The sequence below is a fragment of the Schistocerca serialis genome, chromosome 1 (assembly GCF_023864345.2).
Source record: "Schistocerca serialis cubense isolate TAMUIC-IGC-003099 chromosome 1, iqSchSeri2.2, whole genome shotgun sequence".
NCBI lineage: Eukaryota > Metazoa > Arthropoda > Insecta > Orthoptera > Acrididae > Schistocerca > Schistocerca serialis.
Window position 1 is genome coordinate 374,995,816 of NC_064638.1, and position 18,440 is coordinate 375,014,255.

General features: G+C 43.5%; 1 protein-coding gene across 2 annotated transcripts in view; it reads left to right on the top strand.

Moving 5' to 3' along the window:
• The window catches only part of LOC126470849 (chitinase-like protein Idgf4), an 88,937-nt gene extending 78,768 nt beyond the window's left edge, over positions 1-10,169 (top strand). For both annotated transcript variants that reach the window (XM_050098868.1, XM_050098874.1), the window contains exon 6: positions 9,608-10,169. In XM_050098868.1, the coding sequence (XP_049954825.1) occupies positions 9,608-10,065 (458 nt within the window). In that variant the 3' untranslated portion in view covers positions 10,066-10,169. The remainder of the gene's footprint in view (positions 1-9,607) is intronic.
• The last annotated feature ends 8,271 nt before the right edge of the window (positions 10,170-18,440 follow it).

Genomic DNA, 18,440 nt, shown 5'->3' on the forward strand with positions numbered 1-18,440 from the left:
AATTAATTGACTAAACACAATGATCAAAGTCATTTCAATAAAAATTTAAGAATAAAATTTAAAATAATTGACAAGATTCGAAGCCACAACTTTCTACAAGTGAAAGCCTTATCCTATCCTTTGCACCATCCAACAAGTCAATCCAATTATCCTTCTTCAAATGCTACTGAGCGTCACACAAAATTCTTTTTATTTTAATTACCCCAAACGATGGCCGACAAGGGTGTGATACCTGGGATCACCGAATAGATGGTTTCAAAAAGAAGTCAACCTCATTACTGGGAACCTCTCCTTCTGAGTCCTGTCTGTCTTGAATGGCCGGCCGCGGTGGTCTCGCGGTTCTAGGCACTCAGTCCGGAACCGCGAGACTGCTACGGTCGCAGGTTCGAATCCTGCCTCGGGCATGGATGTGTGTGCTGTCCTTAGGTTAGTTAGGTTTAAGTAGTTCTAAGTTCTAGGGGACTGATGACCACAGATGTTAAGTCCCATAGTGCTCAGAGCCATTTGAACCATTTTTTTGTCTTGAATGGTCATTTTCGTTTAGACATCAGCGCCAAAATAGCACGTGTTGTGAGAGCTGTCTGCTGCCCAGTTTGGCACCCTAAAGGTGAAAGTGAAGTTATGAGGGACTATCCTTTCTACAAAAATATCCAAATATAGTAACAAAATAGTTGAACAAGCAATGATAATAAAGTTTATCGATGTCCATCTCAGAATTCATAGTGGAAGCTCTTGTCGAATGTAGGCTGATAAATTTTTTACACGCCTGAGAACTGAAAGAATAGGAAAACTGTCAACCAGACATTTCAGAACACAGTGACATTCATTTATTTGCTGGAGGAAATGTATACTTGCAAAGTGCAAACGCATCAAACGATATCCATAACGCAGTAAACAGCGTCTTTTTGCTTTATCCTTTATATCTTTTTTCTTGCTAAGTGCCAAATAACATCGAAAATTATTTTTCTCGTCAAATAAAAAAAAAATGGCTCTGAGCACTATGGGACTCAACTGCTGAGGTCATTAGTCCCCTAGAACTTAGAACTAGTTAAACCTAATTAACCTAAGGACATCACAAACATCCATGCCCGAGGCAGGATTCGAACCTGCGACCGTAGCGGTCTTGCGGTTCCAGACTGCAGCGCCTTTAACCGCACGGCCACTTCGGCCGGCCTCGTCAAATAACTCGGACTTTTTCACGGTGTTACCACTCAAACTGTGCGCAACAAGCTGCATGATGTGCAACTTCACTCCCGACGTCCATGGCGAGGTCCATATTTCCAACCAAGACACCAGGCAGCGCGGTACATATGGGGCCCAACGACTTGCCGAACGGACCGCTCAGGATTGACATCACGTTCTCTTCACCAATGACTGCCGCATATATTTTCAACCAGACAACCGTTGGAGACATGTTTGGAGGCAACCCGGTCAGGCTGGACGCCTTAGACACACTGTCCGACGAGTGCAGCAAGGTGGAGGTTCCCTACTGTTTTGGGGTGACGAGGTGGTCATGGAAGGCACCGTAACGACTGTACGATACGTGAATGCCATCCTCCGACCGCTAGTGCAACCATATCGGCAGCATACTGGCGAGGCATTCATCTTCATGGATGACATTTCGCTCCCCCATCGTGCACATCTCGTGAATGACTTCCTACAGCGTAACGACATCGCTGGATTAGAGTGGTCACCATGTTCTACAGACATGAACCCTATCTAACATGACTGGGATAGACTGAAAAGGGCTTTTTGTGGGCGACGTGTCCCACCAACCACTCTGAGGGATCTACAGCGAATCGCCGTTGAGAAGTGGAACAATCTGAACCAACAGTGCCTTGATGAACTGGTGGACAGTATGCCAGGACGAATACAGGCCTGCATCAATGCAACAGGACGTATTACTGGGTATTAGAGGTACCGGTGTGTACAGCAATCTGGACTACCACCTTTGAAGTTCTCCTTGTATGGAGGTACAACATGCAATGTGTGGTTTTCATGAGCAATAAAAAGGGCGGAAATGATGATTATGTTGATCTCTATTCCAATTTTCTGTACATGTTCCGGAACTCTCGGAACCGAGGTGATGCAAAACTGTTTTTGACGTGTGTATAACACGTTGTATTTCAAAAAACGAAAAAATATGGTATCCCATGGCAATAACATCAATGACTCACTGTGGTTCAAATGGCTCTGAGCAATATGGGACTTAACATGTGAGGTCATCAGTCCCCTAGAACTTAGAACTACTTAAACCTAACTAACATAAGGACATCACACACATCCATGCCCGAGGCAGGATTCGAACCTGCGACCGTAACAGCAGCGCGGTTCCAGACTGAAGCGCCTAGAACCGCTCGGCCTCACTGTGGAATCGGCAAACTCATGAAAGTATCTTGGTGTAGGACTTTGAGGGGATATGAAATGGAGTGATCACAAAGAGGCAGTCGTGGGTAAAGCAGGTGGTAGACTACAATTTATTGGTAGAATACCGGGGAAGTACATCAATCTGTAAAGGAGATTGCCTACAAATCATTCATGCGACGTCCGCCCCCGGTAGCTGTGTGGTCAGCGCGGCAGAATGTCAATCCTAAGGTCCCACGATCGATTCCAGGGTGTGTCGGAGATTTTCTCCGCTCAGGGACTGGGTGTTGTGTTGTCCTAATCATCATCATTTCATGCCCATCGACGCGCAAGCCGCCGAAGTGGCGTCAAATCGAAAGACTTGCACCTGGCGAACGGTCTACCCGACGGGAGACCCTAGTCACACGACATTAATGCGCCCAGTTCTAGAATATTGCTCCAGTGTGTGGGACCCGTACCAGATAGGCCTAACAGGGGATATTGAACGTACACAGAGAAGGGCAGCAAGACTGGCCACAGGTTTCTTTAATCGACGGGGGTTTGTTGCAGAGACACTCAAGGAGCCGTACTGGAAGACTCTTGAAGATAGATATAAACAATCTCCAGGAATTCTATTAACAAAGTTCCAAAAACCGGCTCGTAAGCATAGCTAACATAGGGACCGTGAGGATAAGTGCGGTGTCACCGCCAGACACCACACTTGCTAGGTGGTAGCCTTTAAATCGGCCGCGGTCCGGTAGTATACGTCGGACACGCGTGTCGCCACTGTCAGTGATTGCAGACCGAGCGCCGCCACACGGCAGGTCTAGAGAGACTTCCTAGCACTCGCCCCAGTTGTACAGCCGACTTTGCTAGCGATGGTTCACTGACAAATTACGCTCTCATTTGCCGAGACGATAGTTAGCATAGCCTTCAGCTACGTCATTTGCTGCGACCTAGCACGGCGCCATTATCATTTGCTATTTATCTTGTGATGCATGTACCATCTGACCGATGTTCACCAATTATGGATTAAAGTTAAGTATTCCAGCAGCTACGTACTTTTCTTGCTAGTGTAACTCCTTTAACTGTTCCAGACCTCACGTCAACCTGCGTGAGCTTAAACGCGTGCCTTTCGGCTTCCTCTCATAGTGACTTGGCTGTCTTGCCAAGTCACAACAATAAGATTTAATTACTGCATGCACAGAGCCATTCAATCATTCTTCCCGTGCTCTACACGTGAATGGAACAGGAAGAAACACTAATAACTGGTACAATGGGACGTACCTGCTGCCATGCACCTCACGGCGGTATGTAGACGTAAGTGTAGATTTAAATGCGTGAGCCGACTGCCCGACCGGAACCCGCTAACAATGCGAGCCGTGCCTGAAACGCACCGTACCTCCGCGGCCACTCGCCCACTCACTTGTCGGCGGGGCGGTCGCGTCAGTCCGCCGCGATTCTCAACATACCTACAGTCGCTCCTGAGAGTAGGTCGCACACCCCGATAGCAGCGACAAGGAAAGCTAATTTTATCTGCAGGGCTATTCAAAAAGAAGAAACAGATATAAAACATTTATTGCTTCCAAACTGCAAGTGATAGAAACGCAATTCCAACGCTCCTTGAACGAGGAAAGTTCAAATTTTTATGCATTCAATTTAAGCACCATGTGTTAAACGACAAATATCAAAATGATGGCTCATTTCCTGCCACACCCAAAGCAGCTGGCCTCTCGTTATTTAATTCATAGATTCAATAATGCGTTGTCGCAGAGTGTGAGGTATAGGGGGAATAAAAACGAGGTCTTTTTTACGTGACCCCACAGATAAAAGTCACAAGGTTTGAGGTATAGAGACCTGGGTCGATGAAGTTCATGTTCTGCTCATCTCTAAGTACGTTCGTCGTTACCTGAATGATATCATTCCAGGGCCTTGGATTGGAAGAGGTGAAGCAGAAGATGAACTTTATCGGCGCTGGCCTCCCAGATCTGCGACATCGCGTTGTTGAAGCTGTGAATTCGATAACGAGAGGCCAGCTGCTTTTGATGTGCAGGAAATGTGGTAACACGTGGTGCTCACATTGAATGCATACAAATTTGAACTTTTCTCTTTCCAGGAGCATTGGAATTGCGTTTCTATGTTTTGTAGTTTGGAAGCAATAAATGTTCGTAATCTGTTCCTTCTATTTGAATATCCCTGTATATATAGAAGACAAGAGATGCATATAGCAACTAGTAGCCCAAGCCATACATATACAGACAGAAAAACTGGGTGGAGTCTTTAATTTATAACATGTATAAGGGGAGAATGTATTTATATATGTATAGTTTTCGGTAATAATAATAGTAATAATATCCTGTGACTCAACGTCCAGGTGTAAGTACTTCAACCGGACCTCACTTCGGCGATTTGCATCCCCCTTCACAGTTATCCAATCAGAAAAAGGAGAACTACAGCTGAAAGCGGAATCTGGAACACATTTCGTTTCTGGCGGATCTCCACCATCATTGAGAGGTGTCTGCTAGATTAAAAACAGAGACAGAAGTCCGTGGTCCGGGCAGGATTCGATCCAGCGACATTTCGGTTGTCAGGCACGCGCTGCACCTGCAGTCCTGACTCGGATTCTGTTGAAGCTTCTCTGTAGTCAGGAGCTGCGGCAGCTGCACCGCTGGATGGCATAGAAACTCTTTTTGCAGGGGTGGCAGAATTTAATTCGTCGTAGTTCAGCCAGTTTCTACAAAATAATTATAAATTATATATGGGATTCTTTCTCGTGAATCAATGCCAAAAGCGGATCAAAATCCCTACTGCAATTTCTGAGAATACGCCGTACGTACAGACAGAAGCGAGGAAGGCACTTCAGTTTATTTCAACGATCGTGAAGAGCTCCTTGCTCAGAAAAAAAGTCCTTACAGAGATAGTAATATTTTAAGATGTGCTTAAATTTAACTGGCGTTGCCGAAGTCGACAGTGAGCTAAAAGAAATTTGTTGCTTAGAGAGGTAAGTAGCGCGGCTATGGCGGCGTTAAGGGATGTGAGAGGGGCGAATGTTTTATTGTTTGTCTTCTAGTACTGAAAAATCACAGGCATGCGCGACTCGTACAGGTTAGCTTCTGTGGTATAAATTTTGACACGGATGTAACATGCATTCAGGAACACGCCTTATAGAAACAAGTACATCTTTAGTGGTAAGGAATACGAAATAAAATTAAGGCTTTTGTAATACAATGCAATGAGTAGGAGAGAAATGGCATTCAAAACATTTAGTAAACATTTGTGATCGTATATTATTTTGAATAACGCATTTGAAGAGAAGTACAGCTACTGTCGTTAGTCAATTAATCATCAGGTCACAAGGACAACACAACAATGCTTCGTCGGGCAATTACAGTATCACAATCCTGGGGTCGGTGACCGAGGTAATTGTCTAAAACAGAGAACAGGCAACACAAAGTGTTCTGAATGATGCCGGCCTTTAACGATTAGTGCTTCGAGGTCAGCTGCAAACCTATTGCACCCTTACTGTAGGTAGTCTATTGGGGGCTCATAACATATTAGTTAATGGGGGTTGCCTATTAATATTAAGATCGGTGCATATGTGGTCCGAGGTAGCACCCCACATGGTCAGTATTGGCTCTTGAGCATAACGTTACGAGGGTGACGAAGTCAGCTCGGTCTCCACCCTTCTAATCATTTTCTGCTAAACTCGCTCGCAGTTGTATACAAGAGTGTCGAGATTGCTGTCTTGCTGCCAAAGTAACAAGAGTTGAAACGTTTACAGTTCCCGACTGGCAGCAGCTGATCTTCCGCTTGGTCTAGTACTACTGGCTGTTCAGACTTCCATGGTATTATGTTGCTAAAATTGTCAAGTTTATCGTTTGTGTTACGCAATATCTACACCGCCGGCAGTTAAAATTACAGCACTAGGAAGTATAGTGGGAAGAACATATGATTAAATTTGTTGGTGACGCAGGATAGATGTAATACACAGAGCTGGCACCTCTGGCAGACACGACTGTAATCCCGCTGGACATCGAGGCGGACTGAGAATGGGTGACAGATAAGGGTACATCATTCTATGCTGAAGAGATTTCATCAAACGCTGAAGGTGGCTACTGGTGATACGGTAGATTTTGGCATCCATGACGATGTGTTATAAGTGGATGACAGGTCTGGAGATTGAAGTGCCCAGAGCAAGTGTCGAATACCAAATGTATCGAGGTACGTCAGACAACACGCCTTGCATTAGTTTGTAGATTATAACGCCACAGCGATCTCGAAAAAGAAAAGGACAAAGAACCGCATTCGAATCCTGCCTCGGGCATGGATGTTTGTGATGTCCTTAGGTTAGTTAGGTTTAACTAGTTCTAAGTTCTAGGGTCCCAGTTGAGTCCCATAGTGCTCAGAGCCATTTGAACCAAAGAACCGCATTTATAACGTCATAAATGTAACGGCTGCTCTGATAAACAGAGGTGTTCTTGTCGTGTACCCAGTGTCAGCTTCAATACCCCGCCAGTTGTTGACTCGTGACGATGACGAATGCAATCCGGCAACGTGCAGTCTCCTCGAAGCCTCCACAGAGGTCCACATCCGACGCGATGAGGTATGCTGAACTAGCAATCGTGTGAGAAGACGTGGCAGCGCTCCTGCGTCCAATGACGTCCCTGGGAGCACCACTATTGGTGCGCCTCTCTGCTACCACGTTATGAAGAGAAGCTGCATCAAAGGTCGCCGTGCCGCTGGACCGTGGTGCTCCAATTGTTACCGCAACGTCCGTACCAATGCCTTGCAGCAAACAAGGCCATTTCCTGACTAACTAAAAGTATATGACGTGGCTGTGTTGTCCTGCACGGCCTAGTGAACGATATCTGTCCTCCAGGGCGCTAATCGCATGTAGCCGTTGATATGCTGTATGGCGTTCAGTGTGGCTCTCCTGAAACCGTTGGTTCCATATTCGTATTAACAGTGGTGGGATTGCGACCAGCACGAGCAGCAGCAATGTCGCTGAGTGATAAACCACAGTTCCGATGGGCCACGACCCTGCCAATGTCGAATTCCGTCATATGTTAGTAGGCGTTTCTCCTTCTAATACTAGACATAACATGATCTTCTCACGAGAAACCAACATTCAAATGCGGTTTCTGAATGAGAAACTTACTGCGTAATCTTTTCTTGCAGACAATATGTATCTGGCGTTACGCCTACCTGCTCTGTGCAGTTGCCTTAAAATGGTAATCATTCGTATATTCAAGCACGTAGTCGCTTCCTACAATTTGAAGTTTATTGCATGCTGCCTTCAGGATGTTGCAAGTTTAATGACCAACAGTGTTGTACAGAACATAATATTACAGACGCCTGATTATATGTATGAGGCAACATCACCAAGGGAGGCTACACAATGAATTCGCATTCGGGAAGACTGAGATTGAAATCCCTCATCCATTTCACATTGTTCTCGACTGCACATTAAACCTCAATCCTTATTTCGTCCATTCTTTCTTCAGAAACTTTCCCAGTGAAGTACGCAGGGAATTAACTAAGCACTACACAGAAACCATAGGGACTTCGATTTGAAGAGAAACTTCACAGTACCTAGAGAATTATTTATACCCACGTTAGCTAAGTTTAGGTACCGTGACTGTGTGAAGTAGTTGTTTCTGATGTCAGTCACATTTATTTATTTTACTAGCCTTTCCCTTCCATTTGGCTCATTTATGGATTCGACACATATATCGAACACCTCCTAATCCATCTCTCAGTGTCCACCACTTCCTCCATCTATCTGTCCACCTAATCCTCTCACCTCTACCTATCTCCTTTTGCCTACTCTCTCTGTCTCTCCATCTCCTCCTGTCTCTCTCTTTGTCCATTTTCGCGAACTCCTCTCTCCTACCATATCTTCCTTCCCCCTCCATCTGACCTTATCCTCCTCCCCCTCTCTTTCCATTTCTGCCTCCCCCTCTTTCTTTTCCACCTGCCCCTTACACACCTACACCTTCCGTTTACGTTATCCACCTCTCCTTCCTCCCCTCTCTCTGTCCCTTTCTTCCTTCCCTCTCTGTGTCCATCCCCTAATCAATCCATCTCAATCTTTCCCAGCCGTGCTCAACAGATGCCGTAGCCCTTGCAATACAGTTCAATTGAAAATCATTTCACGTACAGGCCACCATGCAAAGCAGGTTGATACAGCAGTACTGCACAAATATAACAGGCCAGTCATGCAGGGCAGCCAACATGTTGGGACCTGGGAAACCTTTTCTTGCCCCTCACATGTAGGCTGCCCCCTACTGTTCCCACGCGACGTGCTTGTTGTGCAGAGTATCTTATACACCAGTACTGGAGAACTACTTTTTGCCTGTATCTCTGCTCCTAGTGTAGCTAGGTGGTTATGAATACCACAGTGCTCATATTCTTGAGGCCTGCTGTTTCTGTGCCAAATTTGTTTGATATTGATCCAAGTGTTTGGGAGAAGATTCCAGATACACACACACACACACACACACACACACACACACACACACACACACACACACACACGCACACACACACTGCTTTATATATAGAGGCTGATTCTGCTGCCACTGCAGCTGTCGTTTTATGCGATAAAAAAAATGGGGGGGGGGGCCTTTTTCGTAGGAAATTTAATGTAGTTAAATTGTACACCGGGATAGATTTTCGAATTATTCGAATTATTCAAGAAAAAAGTGCAAAATTGAACTTCAAATGCACCCCCACTCCCACACTCAGCCCCCACTGGTCAGGGGTTTTAGTATATTGTTCATGGCACTCCCTCCTACCGCCATACAAAAATTTGTGACTGCACTAATTATTTCCCATATCGACCTTTCTTGGTATTCAATTGACTGGCTGTGGTATGTCACTCACTAAATTAAAAAGAACAGCATAAAAAAACAATTACTTCTTTGTATTCGCATGGCCTTCGGACTACGAAACTTATGCGCTTGTAAGGATTAAGTTCGGATCGAACTGCCAGCAATATTAGTTTGAGGTTAATGTTTACAAAACTCGTTTTTCTTTTATTATCCACGTGGGCACGTTTAGATTAATAATGTTAACGAAATAGTCGATTATGCTTGTGGCGTAATAGCCCAGTCAACGGAGACCAAAAAAGATCGAATATTGAGAATAGTTCCTGTTGTCTGAAGTGTTTCTCCTAACTATGGTCAAAGAGTGGTCGCTTTTAGCGGATATTTCGGTCTGCACCCCACCGGAAATTCGCATTCCTGTTTTCTTCTGTTTACAGCCAGGAAGATCATCCTCGGCATACCAACGTTCGCCCGCACTTGGAAACTGACGAAAGATAGCAGACTCACGGGCGTTCCACCGATCGACGCCGACGGTCCTGGAGTCGCTGGTAGCATAGCCAACATTTCCGGACTTCTCGCCTACCAGACGGTCTGCACGCTGCTGCCAAACGACGCCAATGCTGCCTACAGAACAACACTGCGCCGCGTCACGGATCCGACGGACCGCCTGGGTTCCTACGGTTTCCGGTTGCCTACCAGAGAAGTCTCCGGCCTCTGGGTCGGCTACGAGAACCAGCACTCTGCCGAGTACAAGGCGTCCTACGCCAGGAAGAAAAGCCTGGGCGGCATCGCGTTCTCCGATCTGTCCCTTGACGATTACAATGGCGTGTGCACCGGTGAAAAGTTCCCCATTGTGCGTGCCGGGACACTAAAACTTCTCTCCACTAGCGTGTAAATAAGTGTGTTGTGTACAGTATTTCTTCGCGCTAAAGATTAAAATTGTAAAATAATTGATATATATGTGTATCAATAAAACACAAAACTCTGTTGAATTCCCGATTAAGTCTAAATATGATACCGCATATTATGACACACTGTGTGTCATTAAATTTTCAGTCACCCTCTGTCACAGAAATATGGTTTGCTTCATAATAGCCAAATATCTGTAGATCAAACACAAAGTAGAGTTACATAATTAATGATACACACTTCGTAAAGCTCTTTCTGGAACAAGGAGTGAAAAAAGTATATGCAAACAAAAGGCGAAGGCACATCTACTACAGGGCAAGAGCACTTTCAACTTTTATGAAATGGCACTGAGGTACATTATACATATTTCGACAAGAATCTTGTATAAATGTGCGACGCCAAGTATTGGAAACTTTTAAACGTGACGACGCTGCTTCACAATAACTGCTATAATAATGCAGGGTTATTCACCCCCATTACGGTCGGAGGAAGGCAATGGCAAACCACCTCCGCTAGGACCTTGCCTAGTACAGCGGTGCGAGTCCCCCGCATCGTCCCCTACGCTCAGTCAAGGTGTATCAGACCTCATCATCATAGTATTAATAAGTACCTCCAGCGTTTCAGAAGAGTGACTGTGCGAAAACTACAAGGGACAGTCATATGAAAACGAGACAGATGGATGAAAATTCTGTAAACTGTTTATTATTTCAAAAGTAATACATTAATCCCACTGTGAGACAAGATGGTCAGTGCCTTGCTGGTCAAATGTTTGTGGTTGCCTATAGAACCATTACTGTATCCAGGCGTGCAACTTTTCGTTCGAAGCAAATCGACGACCACAAATGTTTTTCTTCAAGGAGGCCAGCGTGTTGCCAAGGTTGATTCGACTACGTTGCAAAAGTTTCGTCGGGAAGCCCATACGCGTCCTCCACAAAGTCTTGATCTCCCTCCACGTGATTTCCATATTTTTGGAGCCCTGAAGGAAGACATCGTGGTCGTCAATTTACTTCGGACGAAGAGGCCCACGCCTGGGTACAATTACGGTTCCGTATGCAACCGCTACCATTTTTCCATGAAGGCACTGACCGTCTTGTCTCACAGTTGGATGAAAGTATTAACAATTATGGCGATTAGTTTCGAAATAATGAACATTTTACTTACTTTTTTCCATCTGTCTCGTTTTCACTGACATACAAAAAATTGACACAAATCAGTGGGTAGTGAACCTCTCGAAGTTTTCATCTTGCGCTACTAGTGCTACTAGGCGTCATTTGTGACGCATCAAGCGTCAATAAGTGTGTGCAGTTCACTGAAGTCGCAGACACGAATTGCCGGGGAGGGAGAGACAGCAGGCTCCTTTGGAAATCTGTTCGTTGGGTTGTCTATCTGCAGGTGTGAACTCATTCGATATGGAGCGGGTGATTTGTCTACATGTTCTGACAAACCTGCTCCTTGTGTAACTACCTCAAGGCACATATTAGGAATTTAAAGCTGGAGAGATGTTATGTCCACTGATATGTGGACCCTGGAGGTACTTATGAACAAACTTGTGTTTTGTTCAAAGTGGGAGTACGAAGTACACCACCGTGCCGTACTACTGGTTGCGTTGGAATGTCAGAACCAGTAACATGTGCTCAGTGCATTTGATTTTTTTAAACATGATTGGTTTCAATAATCTTTTGCTCGTCCCTTGATAGTTTACTTTCAGTGCTTCATAATACCGTATGTCTTACGCCACTGTGGAACTCAATAATCGAACCACGTACCGCATTAATTCATATGCGGTGCTAATGCGCTGCAAATTGTATTGAAATATGCCATATATTACCTTTGAACACAGAGAAGCTAAGACTGCTGGCGTAATTAAGAAACTATTTGACGCGGTGTTTTAGTGAAAGAGTGTCCTCGAGCAGGAAGTTTAAACCGGTGGAGGGACATATTTTGTAGGAAGCGATCAACTCATTGGCCCAAGTTGTGCACTGTCTACGGATTCTCTGCATTGTTGGCCACCTCAAACGAAAGACATTAAATGTATTCGCAATTACGAATATGGGTAAACATCAGCTGTAGAATGGAATGACGAAAAAAAAAAAAAACTGTGCATCTTATTCGGAATAACACAGGCACTGCAATATCGTATGAAGCGGAAGACGTACTTTGTTAATAGTGAACCACGATTTTCTCTGTAATAAGTGTTGTAAACTGACTATACAGCCAGAATGAGATTTTCACTCTGCAGCGGAGCGTGCGCTGATATGAAACTTCCTGGCAGATTAAAACTGTGTGCCCGACCGAGACTCGAACTCGGGACCTTTGCCTTTCGCGGGCAAGTGCTCTACCAACTGAGCTACCGAAGCACGACTCACGCCCGGTACTCACAGCTTTACTTCTGCCAGTACCTCGTCTCCTACCTTCCAAACTTTACAGAAGCTCTCCTGCGAACCTTGCAGAACTAGCACTCCTGAAAGAAAGGATATTGCGGAGACATGGCTTAGCCACAGCCTGGGGGATGTTTCCAGAATGTTCTGCAAGGTTCCCAGGAGAGCTTCTGTAAAGTTTGGAAGGTAGGAGACGAGGTACTGGCAGAAGTAAAGCTGTGAGTACCGGGCCTGAGTCGTGCTTCGGTAGCTCAGTTGGTAGAGCACTTGCCCGCGAAAGACAAAGGTCCCGAGTTCGAGTCGCGGTCGGGCACACAGTTTTAATCTGCCAGGAAGTTTCATATCAGTGACTATACAGCGTTCATATTTGGTATGCTACTGTAACAGTTACCACTTATACAAGCAAGTATACAATCTGTGCACTCTGTGAGTTTATTTACATATACAAGCCAGCTTTAGTTTTTTCGTTGTGTACCAGTGAGACTATGAATATCCAATTCCCATCAGAGTTCTAGATTTTTATATTGTACATAAAAACTAAACGTGATATTCGTAGCTATTAGTTTTCAAGGAATGTGGATAAAAATTTGTTTGAGTCGTGATAATATTGCGTATTGTCGAACTTTCATGAGTTTCGTGCAAAGTTAGTACTTTATTCGTAGTTGTAAGCTACATCTGAGCTTTCTACAAATTTTAACTATAGTATTCTGTTTATTTTCAGTGCATACCTATGTTACTAAAGATATATTTTTGAGAGTTTTCGAAAGGTAACTAATGGCGTGAATAACATGTTTTTTAGTACATCAACTGTTGTAAACCACATTTATACGTTCTACAAATTGGGCCTGTACAGTTTTATTTAACTAATTGTCGCCGCGCAGGATTAGCCGAGTGGTCTTTGGCGCTGCAGTCGTGGACTGTGCGGCTGGTCCTGGCGGAGGTTCGAGTCCCCCCACGGGCATGGGTGTGTGTGTTTGTCCTTAGGATAATTTAGGTTAAGTAGTGTGTAAGCTTAGGGACTGATGACCTTAGCAGTTAAGTGCCATAAGATTTCACACACATTTGAACATTTTGAACTAATTGTCCCTGTCCTCGATTACATAGAGGATGCTGTAACAGTACCTGACTCTCTCTCTCTCTTAAATAAAAATAATTGATGATGTACAAGAGGCGATCAAAAAGTTTCCGTTGGAAGACCTTATAGTGCAAAATAAATATGCCAGTCAGGCAAAATCAGCGTGAGCATTGACGCAATTATCCGCCGACGCAGTAGGTTCAAATTAATCGTTTGGTAAAACACTGTATCCTAGTGCGTGAAGACGTCCGTAACTGCCTGCTGTACATCGTCGCCCTGCAGGATTCATCGAGCTTTAAGACTTTTTTAAGCGACCGAAAGCATGATAATCGCATGGGGAGAGGTCAGTGCCGTAGAGCGGGTGCTCCAGTATCTCCCGTTCGAGTTGGCGTAACTTCTGCTTTACGGTATTTACCTTATGGGGGCCTGCGTTATCATGAAGCACCAGCACCATTCCACAACGGTCGTTTTCGACAGATACGCTGCTCTATATACACGTTCTCCATTCTCCGATGGATGTCTACCGGTGTATGTGCTTCGGCAGCCAACAAAAGAATATTAGGACGTTGGTTCTGTTTGGACGCATTTGGTGATAAATTCGTCACTGTTCAGGTTTCCGCATTTTCCGCACCGAAGTCGGGAAGACGCGAATGCCAGGCTAATCACTTGCCTCACGTCGGTGTTTGTATACCGGCATCTGGGTCGCGCTACGTTGCATATATGGTGCAGCAATGCCCTCAAACGAAACTTTCTGATCGCCCCTTGTATAAATCACAATAAATAAACCAATTAGTGGTTTGTAAACTCACTATATATTTAAAATGACCAACAACACGGCGTGTATTCACGGTTCAAAATTGTTTGATGTTCAGATCAACAATATACACTATAAATGTAAATACATCAGGCACTGGATAAAACGATTGTAATTGTCGACCACCGCTAAAATAATCAGAGTCCCCACTAAATAGACTGAATTAGGGTCAAATTATTACGAGATTGTAAATAAGTTATACAGAACTGCAACCAGTCACTTTTTTGAATAATTATGTTTTATTTCATGAATCGGTTTTCGAACCTTTTCAGGCTCATCTTCAGATGGTTTCAGGAAGTCACATCATTACTGGTGGTAGCATAATGCTGGCTGCTGGCTTGCGACAGTATAGGCCAGCACCTAGCATTATGCTACCACCAGTAATGATGTGACTTCCTGAAACCATCTGAAGATGAGCCTGAAAAGGTTCGAAAACCGATTCATGAAATAAAACATAATTATTCAAAAAAGTGACTGGTTGCAGTTCTGTATAACTTATTTACATTCAACATACAGTTACGGTTCTAAAATACCCGTAATGTATAAGCATAATCTATTACGAGATTACTCTAGTCCTAATCAGCTCAACACACGAAAATTACAAATTCCGCCGAAGCTCCGACGAATTATTCGATGTGTTTGACCACTGAACCACCACACGCAATATTTATGTGTCACGACCGTCGCATCGAGAAAGCTCTTCAACGCACGTGGCTAAATCATCGCTCAGAGCAGCACAGGTTCTGCCTGTTCAACTGCGTGAACTGCGCCAGAAGCAAAATGGCCGCCGTCTTTTACAAGTTCAGTCGCCTTAAGTAAGCGAAGCGGTCATCAATCCGAAGATTGTTTCGAACACTATGGTTCTTTAATAGACAAGGTCCTGTTGAAGATGGTACGCCGTTGCCTTCCTCCGACTTCTGAACTGAATTAGCCGGCCATTTATAGAGCACAGTTTAACGTGGATTCCCAACGACGACGCAACTCGGAATTTTTGCCGTCAATGAACACTACCACGGGTGAAAAAAGTCACGGGGTAACAGATAAAATTCCTAGCATTGATTTCCTTATCTCAGTAAATTTGAAGAATTCACAACATTTAAAGTCTCAGAGAAACCAACAGTCTTATTTAGATATTTTTATACGGAAATCCAGTATAGATGCATTATCAGAAGCGCGCTAAGAACCTGATTAAAATGACATATTAAACTTAATAATATGTTAAGCAGTTAGCTCATAAATCGAATTACAGTGATAACATATTTCAATTTTCAGTCTTTGCACACTGTGCCTGGAATAATTATTATACATGCACGTGATGCCCATTTATCTTCCAGGAAATGAACTGCTATTTTCGCTACTGCAATCGAAATTCGCATATCTTTAACGATATATAAACTACTGGCGAAGCTAAACAAAATTCTAATTATTTAATTAAATCTGACAGTTAAACATCTAAAACTGATAGTCTTAGTGTTGTGTGCAAAACCGTGTACATCTTTGGTAATACGTCCTGCCATGCGCATAAAGTATCTGTTTTGGTTTATTAATGAAGCTGACTTTAATTACATGTCCGATTAAATTGCCTCTCATAGATTAATCATGTAATCACGCACGTAAGTATCTCAATCGATATTTACCGATTAGCGGTTTAATCTGATGGGTCGACCTATTTTGTGAGCACGTAATTAAATTTTTTACTAAATATTTAGCGAAAATCCGTCACACAAACCTTCTGGGCTCTATAATTAATTACACACATCACTTTCATAGTCTGTCTCTGTACCAGTAGAACCGTCGCTCTCTCCTCTTTCAAATGGCGCACTGTGATCGCTTTAAGTACCGTGGTTTGCACTGCACGTATGTAAATGTAGGTAACTCTGCAGTTGGTGCAGAGAACGACACATCGTACCTGTGAGTGCCACGTTGACTGGCCTGCTCGATATGGCGTACAAATTAAGTTAGATCAGACGTACTTTTCGATCCACTTGATCCATAGTGAGGAAATCCTCTGGTATGTGGAACATGTCAGAAAACAAGAATACCACAATAAACATTTACAAAATAAGAACAAATAGACTAATATATCTTCCACAGATCCCAAATGAAATTGGTCTTGAGGATGTGAATGGTAAAAAAGGCGTATTTATACTAAAAAGGTTATAAAACTTGTCACCAAATATTAACTGTTCAATACACTTACGTGCATGTGATAATTCTTAGGCTTTTGTAGCCTCATGTCATCAAACAAAAAAGTAAAAGAAATGACCGCGTTGTGCAGAAGTCAGATTGTACGCAATATTCACATTATGTGATATTATTAAAATATACACACATCAGTCGGTTCTGCTATGAAATTCTTCAGTGAAGTAGGAGGAGTTGGCCACCAATAAATCCTTCAGACTACTCTCAACCTGAACTTTATTGTTCGTTAAACTTTTTGTGGCTGCTGGCATTTTATTGAGAAGTGTATTGCTGAATGAACCAAATGCCTTGCTCGACCTAAACCAGCCAGCTCTGATCTCTTTATATTCGTCGTGTCACAAGATCTTCCTCCAAAGCCATTCCCTCTTAACTGCAGTGAAGGGACTTACGTCAAACGTTTTCTAACCAATAGTTCTAACGAAGTAATCGAGAGTTTACGAGCCAGACGTAACACCCCTCTTTTGAAGTCAAATGTACCAGAGCAATTGTGTGTTACGCACATATTGCATCAGCTGTATTGTGCTCCAATAACTCCCCCCTTTCGATAGCAGTGCATACTGCCTGCGTTTGTCGTTAAATTCTGCTGTTTACGAGTTACACGAGTGTCAGTGAGCATAATGTCAATAAATTTCTAGTGACAAAGTTCCGACTAGCTTCGGAGAATCAGTAAATTTTATCGCAAATTTTTCTCTTTCTAAATCATAAAATCGCTTTGTTTGGCGTTGTAGCTGAAGTTATTAAAGGTAACTGACATTAAAAGAGTCAGAAGCTTTAAAGTCTTTGTTTATTACCCAGGAAAACATTGCAGTAACCATAATGCAGCTCCACTGCGAATGTTGTTCTCGGGAATGGGGTGAGTTAGTTGCTGTTCGTAAGACGCTGGAAATCTCCCTTGCTGTTGACAAGCGACATGAAGCTGTTGCGAACGGATGTGTGGGACGGGGTGCCTAGAGCCATGTACAAGAGATATCAAAAGTACCTAAGATGCTGTGCACTCCCGTGGATACTGTCTCATTTCCAGAAAATACGGGACAGATCACTAGCTGTTCACTTGACTGTGAGTGGCACGCCAATGGTAAGTCTAGAGGCGCTGTACAGGAAGGGCATGGAAAAGGGAAAATCCGGGGTGTTACACCCACCCCCTTAACGAACAAGTTTCAGGTGCTGTGTTCTATTGAAATAAATTGCACAAGTGAGTCGACACTTCGAACGTATAGCAAATATGCGAAAGTTATTTAAAATTTTATTTGAATTGTAACCTAATATGTGAATACTCTGATCTTTAATACCGAAAGTGATCCAGTGCATGTTAAGTTCTGCTCTAAACTGTGATAAGAGTTATTAAAATGCAATGCGCTAATCATTAAAAATCTCTAGTCTATAATATGTAATTACTCAAATTTATAAACGTTATTAACTAAAAATCCTAAACTGTAATGAAGAAAATGATCTATTAAATTATACATACCCTGAATTATCATCATGCATGCTTGACCTCTGATATAATGCTCAAAAAAATTTCTCTTTGCACCTTCGCTGCAGCTACTGGACTCGTAAAGCCTGTGACGGTGGCTTTGGTAGGTGCTTTACGATCCTGACGATATAATTACGTACACTCGATCGGGCGTGACCTTTGACCGTTTCCAGTCACACGGGACCATTCACTGCGCAAACTATTCAAGTATGAGTTAGGAAAGGAGTTAATTTCGTGGCGTATTCACTCACATGTTGCCAAGGTTATTTCAAGTACGCTGCATAGGAGTCGCTGGGAAACCGCTATACATTCTTCGTTAAGTCCCGATCTCTCCTCCTCATACGATTTCCATATTTTCAGAGACCTGAAGAAAGACATTTATGATCACAGATTTGCTTCGCACGAAGATATGCAAACC